Source organism: Orbicella franksi, chromosome 13 (genome assembly GCF_964199315.1).
Source record: "Orbicella franksi chromosome 13, jaOrbFran1.1, whole genome shotgun sequence".
Lineage (NCBI taxonomy): Eukaryota > Metazoa > Cnidaria > Anthozoa > Scleractinia > Merulinidae > Orbicella > Orbicella franksi.
Window position 1 is genome coordinate 14,182,867 of NC_138157.1, and position 12,718 is coordinate 14,195,584.

The 12,718-nt window shown below is 39.3% G+C and overlaps 1 protein-coding gene and 1 long non-coding RNA gene across 3 annotated transcripts; one reads left to right on the forward strand and one right to left on the reverse strand.

The window, feature by feature from the left end:
• Positions 1–2,408: 2,408 nt before the first annotated feature.
• On the reverse strand, positions 2,409–9,052 carry LOC145466138 (uncharacterized). The gene is made up of 8 exons (XM_081449907.1): positions 7,905–9,052; positions 7,733–7,772; positions 6,972–7,106; positions 5,925–6,135; positions 5,053–5,207; positions 4,232–4,346; positions 3,383–3,476; positions 2,409–3,223 (listed from the first exon to the last, which is right to left on the reverse strand). Exons 1-8 carry the CDS (start codon positions 8,401–8,403, stop codon positions 2,856–2,858), a joined length of 1,617 nt encoding a protein of 538 aa, XP_081306033.1. The 5' UTR covers positions 8,404–9,052; the 3' UTR covers positions 2,409–2,855.
• A 930-nt stretch (positions 9,053–9,982) lies between these two features.
• Positions 9,983–12,466, forward strand: LOC145465488 (uncharacterized). 2 transcript variants are annotated; one of them, XR_014041615.1, is made up of 4 exons: positions 9,983–10,575; positions 11,159–11,579; positions 11,703–12,274; positions 12,426–12,466. It is a non-coding gene; the product is annotated as an uncharacterized LOC145465488 (long non-coding RNA). The 2 variants fall into 2 exon arrangements; XR_014041614.1 differs by having other exon boundaries at positions 11,159–11,275; positions 12,183–12,274.
• Positions 12,467–12,718: the final 252 nt, after the last annotated feature.

The window sequence follows — 12,718 nt, forward strand, 5'->3', positions numbered from 1 at the left end:
GGTGGTCGTTTATTAGAGCTTAGACCATATTGGGTCAAACTTTTGCCTCATTAGCCTATGGTAACTGTAGAGACCCCATACGCCAGTGCCCATCTAAATCCATATAACAACTCTAAGTAGCTACAAAAACATTTAAGCTTTCCAAAGGTATCACTGGAGTTTATCCACAGTATCGTAGTTCGCTTCTGATAAACTACAACGCCTTATTATCCAATTTTCGCCTTATTATCTGTCAAGTGGTCGCTTACGAGAGGTGAACGAAAGAAAATTTAAAACTTTTAGCTCTAAAAGTGGTCGCGGTCGCTTATGAGAGGTGGTCGCTTACAAGAGGTTCCAAATATAATGATTTAACTTGGAAATTTTTGGTATTTTGGAAAACTGGTCGCTGAGGAGAGGTGGTCGCTTACGAGAGTTTGTCGCAACTGGAGCGTCGACAATGCCTATCCTTCTGAGATATTGGTTTCATCACAGTGAAGACCCTCTAACAACTTACAGGACAGGTCAGGCTTCGTTATGTAATAGAACACGTTTGCATTTCGTGACATCAAAATGACGACCCGAGAAAAGTTGTTGGGCAGGTCAAACGGATAATCAGATGTATTTATCTTTTAAGTTCTTGTTGACAGAAGAGTCCTTACATATGTTATATTTGAATGTGTCGGAACCTTGGGGTAATAAAGTTTCGTTTTAATAGCAAGACTTAATGAGAGATGTTTCTCTGTCATTTTACGGCGGCCATATTAGTGCTCCTTTGAGGGACACCTGTCGCCTCCCTATAAAGCTATATATAGACGAACTTGGGTTAAACCATTCGCGTATCAAAAACCGCGCAGACCTACTAAAGATTTCTGACTTAATTTATTGAATGGTTACGATTTTTATTGATGTTGGCATGAAAACCAACAATAGGTAAATCAGTTGCTTGGTAGCAAAACCACTATGACGAACAATTAGGTCTTCATCTTCATTTTTTATTTGTTTAATTAACACGATAAAAGCATCATTAAAGGTTCGAATATTCAATTTAATTATGATAAGTAATTACACTTACTGATTTGAATCTGAAATTATCAAAGACCCTGGAGTAGAAATGAACCGTTAGGTTTTCAAGTTAGCCTCTAGCCCCGGTTGTTCATTGGTTGGATAACGCTATCTTCTGAATAAATCACCATCCAGTGAATGGCGTGGTTTGTTCTGTTAACAACTATCCACTGGATAGCGATTCATACGGTGGATAGTGCTTCCCACCCCTTAAACTACTGGCTCTTGTTCGAGAGCCAACCACGTGACATGCAAATAACTGCCTAGAAAAAATGGTCTGCTCGTGCGCAGTACCGTCTAAATGTGTTTTGCTGCAAATAATATCTGCTCATGCGTAACTGTAACCGCGCTTTTACGTCAAAAACGCTCGATCGCTTCCCCGAGCTGTCAGAGAGTGATTTAAATAAGAATACAAACTTTGTAATCGAACGATAAAACAATTATTAAACTCGGTTATCGCAAAATAGCGTGATTTGTCAGTGTCTCACTGATCAATTATTTTCGTCAGTCTTCGGCCTCGCCAAATAATTGATCTGCTTGCCACTGACAAATGATATTTTGCCTAACTTCGTCATATAATTGTTAATAATTAATTACACGGTACTACCTCGATTAACAGATGTGGAGTTATCAACGTGGTTTGTTATATTAAGGTATTCAAGTATCCGTATTTGTACCACGCTGATTTGAAAACAAGGCCTAATATCTGTTGAGTCTAAAAAGAGCTATGCCCTGAAAACCTATAGACATTTTCAGACATGCAAGAGGCAATCCAGATGTAGAAAAGTGACAAAAGCAAACAAAAAAAATGATTGTTTTTACGAAAACAGTGATTTATAAAATGCCCCTGAAGAAAGCAAGACCGCCTCCTCATTTTCATTGATTATTCTACGTGTTCACCTTTATACATGTATATGAGGAAAATAGAAAACAATTAACTTTGTTTACAGGTGAGTGCAGAACTACATTTTACAAAATTAGAAAGTTAGGTTATGAGTAAAATCCGCGCCTTTGTCATGCGTGATCCTGACCGGAAAAAAAAGATAAAAAAAACCAAACTATATACAAAAATTACCATCATGTAGAATTCTTAGCTTATTATTCTATCAACAAATCAGTTCCATACCTCGCACGTTAGCCTGAACTTGGTCTAGTGTAGTTTTGGAAACAAAAATTTTGTCTTTTATATGTTTTCAAGTCTTAGCCATATTCATTTGTTGGTACTGTATTGTTTAAATTTGTCGTACTTCCTCTAATACCTTTCATTTTATTTTGCTTTGCGCTATCTAAAATTGAACTTGGGAAAATGTGTCATGGGTCACCGTGATTTGCATCACTGATTCCATTACAATATAGGGGCAACTATATGAGCCCTTTACACAAACTACCCCATGATCTGACCGTGTCAATCGTCAAATATGGTCGTGGAACGAAATGGATGACAGAAATGATTGGGAAGACTCTGATGAAATTCGAACGATTGCCAGTTGAGACTATTAAAGTTTGAAGTACGAGATGCTGTTGCGGTGGGAAAGTTGGAAGACATTTTCCAAAGGTTTTTTTTTGTCACATACATTTTCTTACGTGTAACATTGGGAGATTTCAAAACATAAAGATTCGCGTTCACAGAGCAGTTTGGCAAACTAAACTGACTTCCTACTTATTTCGTCATCCTAATCCCATTTCTGACATATACATTTCGTCAGCCTCGACTTCTTTTGTGATTGTTAATTTTAAGTGACTACGTTTTCACCACTGTACTGGCGAAACTTCCATGTAACTTCCATGTACGCCACCTAGCAGCATAAGCGCTTTTATAATGATGATTTCTCGAATGAAGGATATTTCGCAACTATCTTGTTCCAAAATTCATTCAACGTTTTCATCAAAATAGAAAAAGTAGCTCTTGACGCTTTTGATTCCCAAGGTGCCTTGCGACATACGCAACCTCTTCCGGTGCAGCCAGGATCACAGACAGTTCCCTTGGGGCAACAGTGCCAGCTGTCCCCACAATCCATTGCATCCTTTAACAAGCAGCAGCCAATGAATGAATGGGAATACTCGTTAAGGCAGCAAGTCGTGTTGCCAGGGCAAACTGTCAAGCTGCTTATTTGCTGTTTATGTTTGTGAGTTTTTGGCAGGCAGTAAAGTGAACTAGGAGGAGCTTTTTCCTGCTTGAATTCTGTCGAAGTCAAAATGTGGATGTTTCCAAGTTTTGTTATTCATGCAGAGAGCTGGAATTAAAACTTAAGCTATGATAATTACTAGCAATTTCGCAAGAAACTTCGGCACAACACTGTTTCCAGATCTTTTCCTTTAATTCATAGTTCTAATTAGGTACCTCTTTGCTTTGTTGTCTTTGCGTGCTTCAACAGTTTGTTGAATGCACGAGTAATTTCCTTAGCTAGAGACCAGTAACCGTTTCCTTTGAGATGCTGTGAAGATAATAACATAACATGCTGAATATCTCAAGCAGCTGTGCAAGTTTCAATAACATTTTTGAACTTAGAAGTACTCAGAAGAACCATCCCTTTAGCTGTAATTTCTGTGCCTAGAGTATTTTTTAAACCCGCTTTCAGTGTTATGTGCATAGGCAACATCTTTCGACCATCTTTGGACATACAATCTCACGACATGTTATGTAACCTGGCCTGCGTCAAAAATGTGAGCACAACGTACTTGAACTCGAATTTTAGTGATGAAAGTCTAGAAAGATGGATTTATTTGGCATCAAACTAAGATAAGAAGTATCAAGAAGTCATTCCGTGAGAGATAAACTGAGTGTTTTGAACGTTTACTGCGAATATTGAAAGTAGCAGCCCAATTACACAGGAAGTCACTATTGAGAGCCGATCGACAACACTCAAATCAGTTGAATTATCCCGTAAATCGGGAAACATGCAAAGCCCACAATCTTTTTCAGTAATTATCATTTATTTGTCATTTCCTCTGCTAACTGATAACCGGAAAAATTACCAGTTTCATAGTTAAACGGCCTTCAGCCCTTTAATTACATAGCGTGTCGAAAAGTGTCGCCTATGCACGAATCGCTGAAAGCGGGTATAAGGCTAGTATGGCTTTAGGTTTTTTTTTTAATATGAATAGATTTCGCTTTCGTTTCAAATGGTGAAATTCTTTTCCTACACGCAAAAGTATCATGCCGATAAGATTTCGTGCATTGACAACTTACCACATTTGGCTGGTCGTCCAGAAATATGCTGCACCTGGTACCGAGTTCCTCACATCTATTCTTGATAACCTTGTAAAGATCAATAACCTTTACCCGCTTACCATCTGTCATAATCCTGTAGCGAACATGCAGAAAAAAAAATTACAAACACGAACCTCACGAACAAGCCACAGGGATGGTACAAATTTCTTCTGTGTCAACTACAAGTAGGAAAGGATTTATACATGAATTACTTCTGTCACTCGTATTCTTCTCCAGCGGTTATACCGTACGCAATATAAGCTTGCTAAACAGATGCAGAGGTGGCATTAACGAACCTGTGCTCGTACAAGGTCTATGCCAATGAATTTTCACCAACATTGCGCTTACACGTGCACTTGATTCGTTCATGCAGTGTATGCTCCAAACAGCCTGAAGAGGCCGTCGAAAGGCTTGATTGAGGACTATGTCTGCTTGGGCTATCATGCTCTACATTGTCGACGAATGCATGCAAGCATGACAACGTTATCAGGCATATTGCAAGAGTAATAAACGTTCGTGTCTTGCCATATCACTGCATCTTTCGTATAAATCGACTAGTGCGTTCCAGCGTCAGTACCAGTATCAGTTGATAACTTAATACGAATTGATGATAAGCCCGATATAAAATCTTTAACAGCCCTTGTGAGAGCAAAGTTGGAATCCGAAGATAAGACTGGGAACGAGTCACATGCCGTACTGAAACACCTGCCTGGCAGTATACTCATATTTAACTGGAAGATAAAATGTTGAGCACTTACGGTTTACATATTTTTTAATAGCCTTTTTTATGAAAAGCTCACTTTTTTGCGGCCTTGTTGTACTGCACAACCCTCTTGTTAAGCGTTTTGTTATATGGAATTGGTGTGGAAGTCGCAAAAGCCACCGCAGCTCCTGTCTTCAACAACGTTTTCTTAATTTTCTTTAGATTTTTAGCGTAATCCTCGAGAGGAACGTACTGTGAACAAAACAAGAATTGTCAAATTGACTCGTTGAATTACGACAAGAGTGGACGAAGGGGGAGAGAGTTAATTCCCCATTTATGCCCTATTTTCAAGGTAACATGATACCCAGCCGTCTTGCAGAAAGTGTTACCGCGCGCTTCGTGTAGTTATTTCAGTTTCGTGGTTGAAAATGCCTTTAAATTCGCTTGGTCTGTCCGCTTCATAAGATTGACTATTTCTAGTCACTCACGGGATTTCTGATGCCAAGGGTTATCTAAAAATGACTTGAGAAGGATTTCCTTGGGAATAAGGCGTATATGGGTGATAAACTCCCTTACTGTTCATCTTCTCTTGCGTCCGCATTTGAGAACTATAACAAATAACCAGTGGCATAAGTTGCGGCTGGCAGTTCTTGAAATTGGTGAAGCAGATCCCTTTAGCCCTGGACCGGATGCTGGTACACTGAAGTCTACTCTCAATATTTTGTTTGTTTATCTTGTCCAGGAATATATAGCATGACTTCGAGAATATTTCTAAGGACGAAGCCAGTATCTTTAGCGTATTGTCTACATCACTGTTTGATTTACTCTTATTTTCATTACAAAAATATTGTTTGATCATTTACTTTTAAAAGTAATTTTAGATGTCCTGGAACTTTCCAAAACCGTGCTTTTATCAGACTTTCAAATACCGATGAATACAGTTATGATGCCACCTCCGGGCTCGTTTACCTCTTTTGAAAAATTGCAGCAGTCAACATCATGAAGTCCAGCATTGAAAATGATGGCGTCATAATGAACGGGTTCGTAAACGCTCGAGGATAGAAGCAGTGGTAGACACTGAATTATATAGCGCGTATCCAGGCTTCCTCCATCTCCAGCCCAAGGGGAGTGGTGCACAACACAGTCTCCCTCAAGCATTTCAGCGACATAATCCTGATAACTAATCAAGGAAAGCAATGCAAATGTTCAGTGAAAAATTTTGGTGTGTAGTATTGCTGAATAAGCGAGTTCGTAGGGCGAGTATAATTAAAAATGATGGGTAAATGTGTCAAAAGAAACTTGTTATCGAAGGATTTTCCGAAAGCCATTCTGATAAATGCCTGCAGCAAATTTCCTATCCATCAGTAAAGGTTCAAAATTTGCGAAAAAATAAAGGTGAACTAGCATAGGCGTACATTTTGTACCTTACAATATATGGTTTCACTGGTTGCTCTTTCGCTTGCATGTTCAATGGCTTCGTCGGAAATCCTCAACTTCGACCTAACTCGGATAAGTCGAATTTAGAAAAGGATATGAGTAGTGAAAAACGTTTATCGGTTATCAGATCTAAACATTATGTCTGAGCTGAAATTATGTCCTCTACGTACGACCTGATTAGCGCAAACAACAAACCATCTTTAATCCTTAAATTCTATTTTGAACAAATCATTTAATGGAAAGTGCAATAAGCGACAGAAGTCTTTAGACACTTCACTGTCAAATTCTATTTCTGAGCGTCTTGCAAAATTTTATCCCAGACCACAGTACCTACCCAACATTGAATTGGGGAGCGGAGAGTATTAGGGAATCATCGCTAGATGCATATGAAATAGACTAAGATGTTAAATATCTCTAAGTGTCATTTAATTTTTTGAGTGTCTCAACCATTTTTGTCGCCCATTGCAGCTCATAGGAAATATTGCCAAGTATATTGTCCTTTTGTGTATAATTATCTTAAACTTTGCAAACCAGATAATTACTCATTAATTTTAGTAAACAACAAATATGGCGCCGCACCCAATGCTGATCGAGTCACCCATGATGAGACACTTCTTCTCCGCTGACCTGTGAGAGCGGCGTGTCCGATGATAGGAGCCTGGGCGACAGATTCTTGTTGCGGTGGTGGTGTTGGAGGGAATCAGGTCTAAAAGTCTGAAAACAGATAGAACGGACATGAATTGCTCGGTAGGTTGATTAAATCTTCCAAAATAAGAGAGCAAATTTTCGTCGCCACTTTTCACTCCGTACAGACGTTTTTCCTCACTGATTATTCCATTTGCTCAACAACAACTACGACAACAGCTATCGTAACCACAATCACAACCACCGTGTTTACAACCACTGCCACAGCCTCTACATATGGCGACCACGCCCACAGTAGGAGTGTTTTTCGTAGTTAAAGACGATGCTTAAGTTGTTTCGGCAACTTCTTATTTTTAACTCCAACATTCTGGTTTCAAGAGGCACAAGATATTTTGTCGAGAGTAACACAAGTGACTCTTGACGAGCGACTTGCTAGCTGCTTCATGCTTCTGAATAATTTTAATTTCCGATTGCGTCAGTCTGGTCCAAACACGATTTATCTTTCTTTCAGGGACTGCTCGCAAGACATGCAAAGTGGATGAGATTAAAAAATAACTCACAGCTTTGAATTTCAACCGATCAAAATATTCCAGGGGTGAACTATAATACCTGACACTGCTAAAATTGCTTATACTGTATATAGACATTGCTGAATTAAGACTGCAAGAAAAATGTCTCTTTTCTTCAATACCTACTTTTCCATAGCGTTAAGAACTGTCCAACTTCCTAGTCTACCTGCAAGTTAAATTGAACAGCGCTGTTTTCAATATTTTAATGCCTGGAATTGAAGCCAGCCCGTTTTGTTGCAAGCTGCAAGTCAAACATATTTTACAGGTATCAATGAGATCAAACAATTCCAAACAATACCTTCAAAATCGTCGGTTATCTGAATCACTTTATGCCCCTTAAAAGTTTTTATTCCTTCCACCTCTGACGAAGGTTCCTTTCGGTTGATGACTTCTCTGTTTGAAGGTTGATCCTGCTTTACTGAGAAGGATCTGTTTAAAGATTCTTTGTTGATTTTTGAAGTCCTTTCAAAGTCAGCAAGATGGCTCTTAATAGTTTGAAGAAGAGGAATTAGATCTTTGTAAGCAGGCACTGCATCCATTCGTTTCTCAATTGAATCAATGATTGTGGAGGCTTTGTGAAAATGCCATTTTATTTCATCTTTTTCTGAGGTAGAAAAACAATGTAGTAAGTAAACATAGACTGAATCGCGAAGTGCACTTATATATCCAAAACATACTCCAGTTTCTGGCTTTGCCTGTTCGTTAGCTGTCGCCTGGCAACGTTTGCAAAAGCGTTCTATTAACACAGATACATTTAACATAGAATTGCAATACTGCAGGAAAAAAAGAAAGCACATTCTAATGGTATTGCTTTCCCCTATAGCCACAGATCACGTCTGTGGCACTGGACTGTACCGGACTGGACAGGCGGTACAACGAGTACCGGCTCGAGCCGGCCGGAATCGATTTTAACCCCCTTATTTACCTCTTAGGACAGCAAACCTTGCCCTCGTAGGTCAGGCCTGTCATTGTTAGTTGAATACTCACAGCTGACGATCGCTAGTCAGAAATTGATGACAAAATAATATCAAAAAAACAAACACTTATTTCGATACCTGCAGATACGTGTCCTAGTTTTGCAATTAAAACAATTAGGACCAACAAAGTTTTCAATATCCGTGAGTGCCTGACCGTTGATCCAAATGTATGCGGTGTTAAACATTTTCCATTGTCTTTTCTCATCAGTGTCTCATGGCCAAAAATATTCGGTTTCGGTGGATTAAAGATCATCAGTGCATGGAGTTGCGGTAACTACAAAAATCAATCAAAACAGGTGGTTGGCCATACCACCTGTAAAACAAACAAGGCGTCGGGAGAAACAGTCTACCTTCGTTATGCCTTTTACCGCTGACTTCATATTGGGTTGCCCGTAGTCTCTTGAAAGGAGGCATGCGATTGGCTCTTACGCCACTAAATAACATGTAACAGCAATGGGCCATATTAATGTCCTCGGTACTGGATTGGAACCAGCTTGGAATGGAGGCTCAGACGGAAGAATATCATAAAAAAAAAATCATGTAATTTGCATTTAAAAAACTCCTCGCATTGGCCTCAGTTACAAGCTAGTTCCAGTCCAATACCAAGAATACAAAGATGGCCTTTTAGCGCAATCTAAAAATGGCCGTTTGCCGTTCACCGTTTATTTCGAAGATAGATGATTTAGGGTTCAAGGTAAAGTTCTATTCTAAAGATGGGAAACAAAAAACGAACAAGGCTTAATAAGAAGAAAAATTAAAGAAAGGGACCAAAACTCTCGCAAAGCACCTCGAAGTTGATTTGTTTAAAAAGTACGTGGATTTTTATGTCAGCAGCCGCGAATTATACCACAAGTTTTAAAAATTCCATTCAAAGTGCTCTATTTATTTGAAATTAATTGAAAACAGCTTTACCCTACGACAAAATAATTTTTCTGTCAGTGACATAGGCAGTCTCAGAAACAGAATTCTGAGTTCTTCAGCTCGGAGTCGAAAGTGAGATCTGGTTTCCCGTCCAGATGCTCTACCACTGAACCACAGGAGGCTCGGGGGAGCTAAGGCCATTAAATTAGGTTTGTGGGACAAACACCCTTTATGCTTGCTATGATAATAAATGAGATACTGGATTATTTTTATCCTATTATGATCTTGCAAGTAAAATAGAAGTTATAAAAAGTCACGAGAATAAAGCATCAACAAGACACATGCATGACATAGTAATCGAGGTATCGCAACCCATTCTCTCGCGTCCGTCCATATACAGAGAGCCTTTTGGCTTTTGGTTTTACTACGGTTTGAGATTGGCTGAGTAGCCTAACTGGTAATTAACTGGTTTTCATTTGAAAACCACCCTTTATGAGGTTTCCAGGGCTCTGACTGGTTCCCAAAGAAGGTTATTGGAAATTCCATGGGGGAGGGGAGGTTTAAAAGAAACGACTTAAACGGATAGTCTGAAGCTAAGCTGGAATTTCCAGAGCGTTGGTGGGGTTTATACGAAAAACAACAAATTCACAGAAACCTTTTTAAGCTTTCTGTAATGACCTCAGAGTCTATATTTTGCCCTGTTATTTTTTACATGTATGTATATATCTGCAAAGGAAAATGACCATCACTCCCAGACATGTAATGAGATTGATGGATCATTGTTATTGGGTCATATTCTGTTTGCCAAGTTGGTTTTCTCTCAAGGTAAGTATAGATTGTAGTAGTGTACTGCTAGTATCATAGTGATAAGAAGAGCCATTCTATTATTTTTAGCACTGTTTTTGTTGATCTTTTTTTTTTCAAATTTGAGGGTGATGTTCACTTACTGTATAACCAGCAAGAAATGGATAGATAGATACCTCTAATATTATTGTTGTGTCTGTATATGTAGGAGTTGTGTCAAGATACTATGAAACAAAGTGGCAACAATATCTGGGTAGTTTGCCAGATAGAAGAAATTTGGCTCAAAAGCAACAAGCTGGAAAGAAGCTAACATCAAGGAGAAGAAGGGTAAGCTAGCATCTCATCTTATTGAGTATACAGTCAACTCTCTCTCTTATCAGACACCTTTTTTGACAGACACTTGGTGTTACAGTTACAGTTACAGCTGAGATGTAGTAGGCCAGCTACTATAGTTATTCGCTTTTTCCTCAAGGTCAAAACGAGTTGACCTGTTGTGTGGCGATGATGGAGGAGCTCAGTTTTTACTTATTGTTAAACCAGCTCTGAGGCCATGCTTGCAACGTAAAAATAATCAAGTGAATTTTATACCTGTGGGCAACACACAGTACAGGTAGTGCATGCAAGTAGTTTAGCAGGGACATTATGAGTGTTCCCTCTTTCCTTGGTTCATTAAAAAGAAGCACAATTTCACGGCAGGGAAACAATAGCCTCTCCATGGTCTAAAGCAAACAACAATGGGATAAATAATACGAAAACTTATAATTATCTCATTGGTTGTTTGATTGTTGCACTAAATTACCTGCTGTTATGATTGGCGATACAGTAAGTGATCGCTTCTATTTAGGTTTGCCCTCACACATTTAATTTAGCTGAGTGAAATCCTTAAATTAATATCTTATACCTTTTTCAGTTTTGATAGTCCAGAAAATGACTATGGCTAGGAGAGTGCTAAAAGAAGCCAAGAAACTCTTAACTGAAGTGCGGGCAGTTTACAGCAAGAAAAAGTGGATGAAGTCAACCATCAAAGGTAAGCCTCTCTCCTAATTTCTTTACAAGAGCAGTGGAACCTCCTCCAACAAGACACCAGCTGGCCATAGAATTTGGGTCGTTTTTGTTCTATGAGAGCCTTTTTGAAGGTGCTGTGTACAGGCAATCGAGCCTCTCAATTAGGTCAAATTAGACTGCGGGCAGTCTCTCTGCTCTGAAATCAGGGACAAGGAGGTGAAAATATTGAAAGCGTGCGTTACACGAGTGGCAAAGCTGCGAGCTATGCGAAGCGCGGGCACCGGAAAAAAAGCGGCTCTTCTTCCGGCGCCCGCTTAACTCTGCTAGTACTTTTACTTATTTTCTTGTTTACCCTCACTGACTTTACTTAGAGCAAAAGAGAAACTGCTGGTAGGCTGAGTTCAAATTAGCCTCATAGTATGCAATAATAGTACGCTGACCAAGTCAAGTTCACAATTTCAAATCCCGATTTACCCTCAACTATATAAGTACGGTATGTCCCGACGAGATTGCTTCAGTGATGTAGCTCTATCTATCTATCTATCTATCTATCTATCTATCTATCTATCTGTCTATCTATCTATCTGTCTGTCTGTCTATCTATCTATCTATCTATCTATCTATCTATCTGTCTGTCTGTCTATCTATCTATCTATCTATCTATCTATCTATCTATCTATCTATCTATCTATCTATCTATCTAATTGTTCCCAAAATTGGACTTAATGGTTGAAAAGTTTGTGACTGTTCTTAAACACAAGTCAGCCGGGTCTTCAAAGCGAGTCGAAAACTGCCAATACTGTAAGCACCTATCGCTGAATGATTGACATTTGGGCGACAACCTCCTTTTCTTGTAGTGATTTCTACCAATTCGTACCGACATTATACCTCGTCAACTAACATACTCGGCTCTTTTCATTTTGAATTAGCTGCTGTTCATCAGCACTGGAGACCAAGGAAAACAAACAACAGCTTTGAGAAGTATCGAAGGCAAATCAAGCGAAGCAATTAAAGAGGGTAAGTATTGTACATAAATTGTATGAGGCCAGTTTGATAGCTATTCTGTCTTTGATGTTTCAGGACGGGCTACTTAAATCCATAACAACAAGAGAAAATATCACTAGTAGTACTCTAAAAGATTCTCACGTGTCCTGATCATTTATTTCCTTTAGAAACTTTCTCGACGACTGTCTTGTCTGGACACCTCGACAGTGCCGTCTGAAGGAGGCAAGAGAAGGGCACGAGAAATTCTGTCTTCTCCAGACGCGTTACACTATATCTCGGAGGAGGAAAGCTGCAAAGACGACGCAGCAGAACCAAGGAGTGGGCCAAGACCACGAAAGATCAGAAAGCTGTCATGGGAGAAGAGCAAACTGAGGAATATTAAAACAAAACTGGACGAGGCGTATTTGGCCGGACTAACTGAGAAACAACGTCGTACAAGTGCGCGTGTCAGCCGGACTGA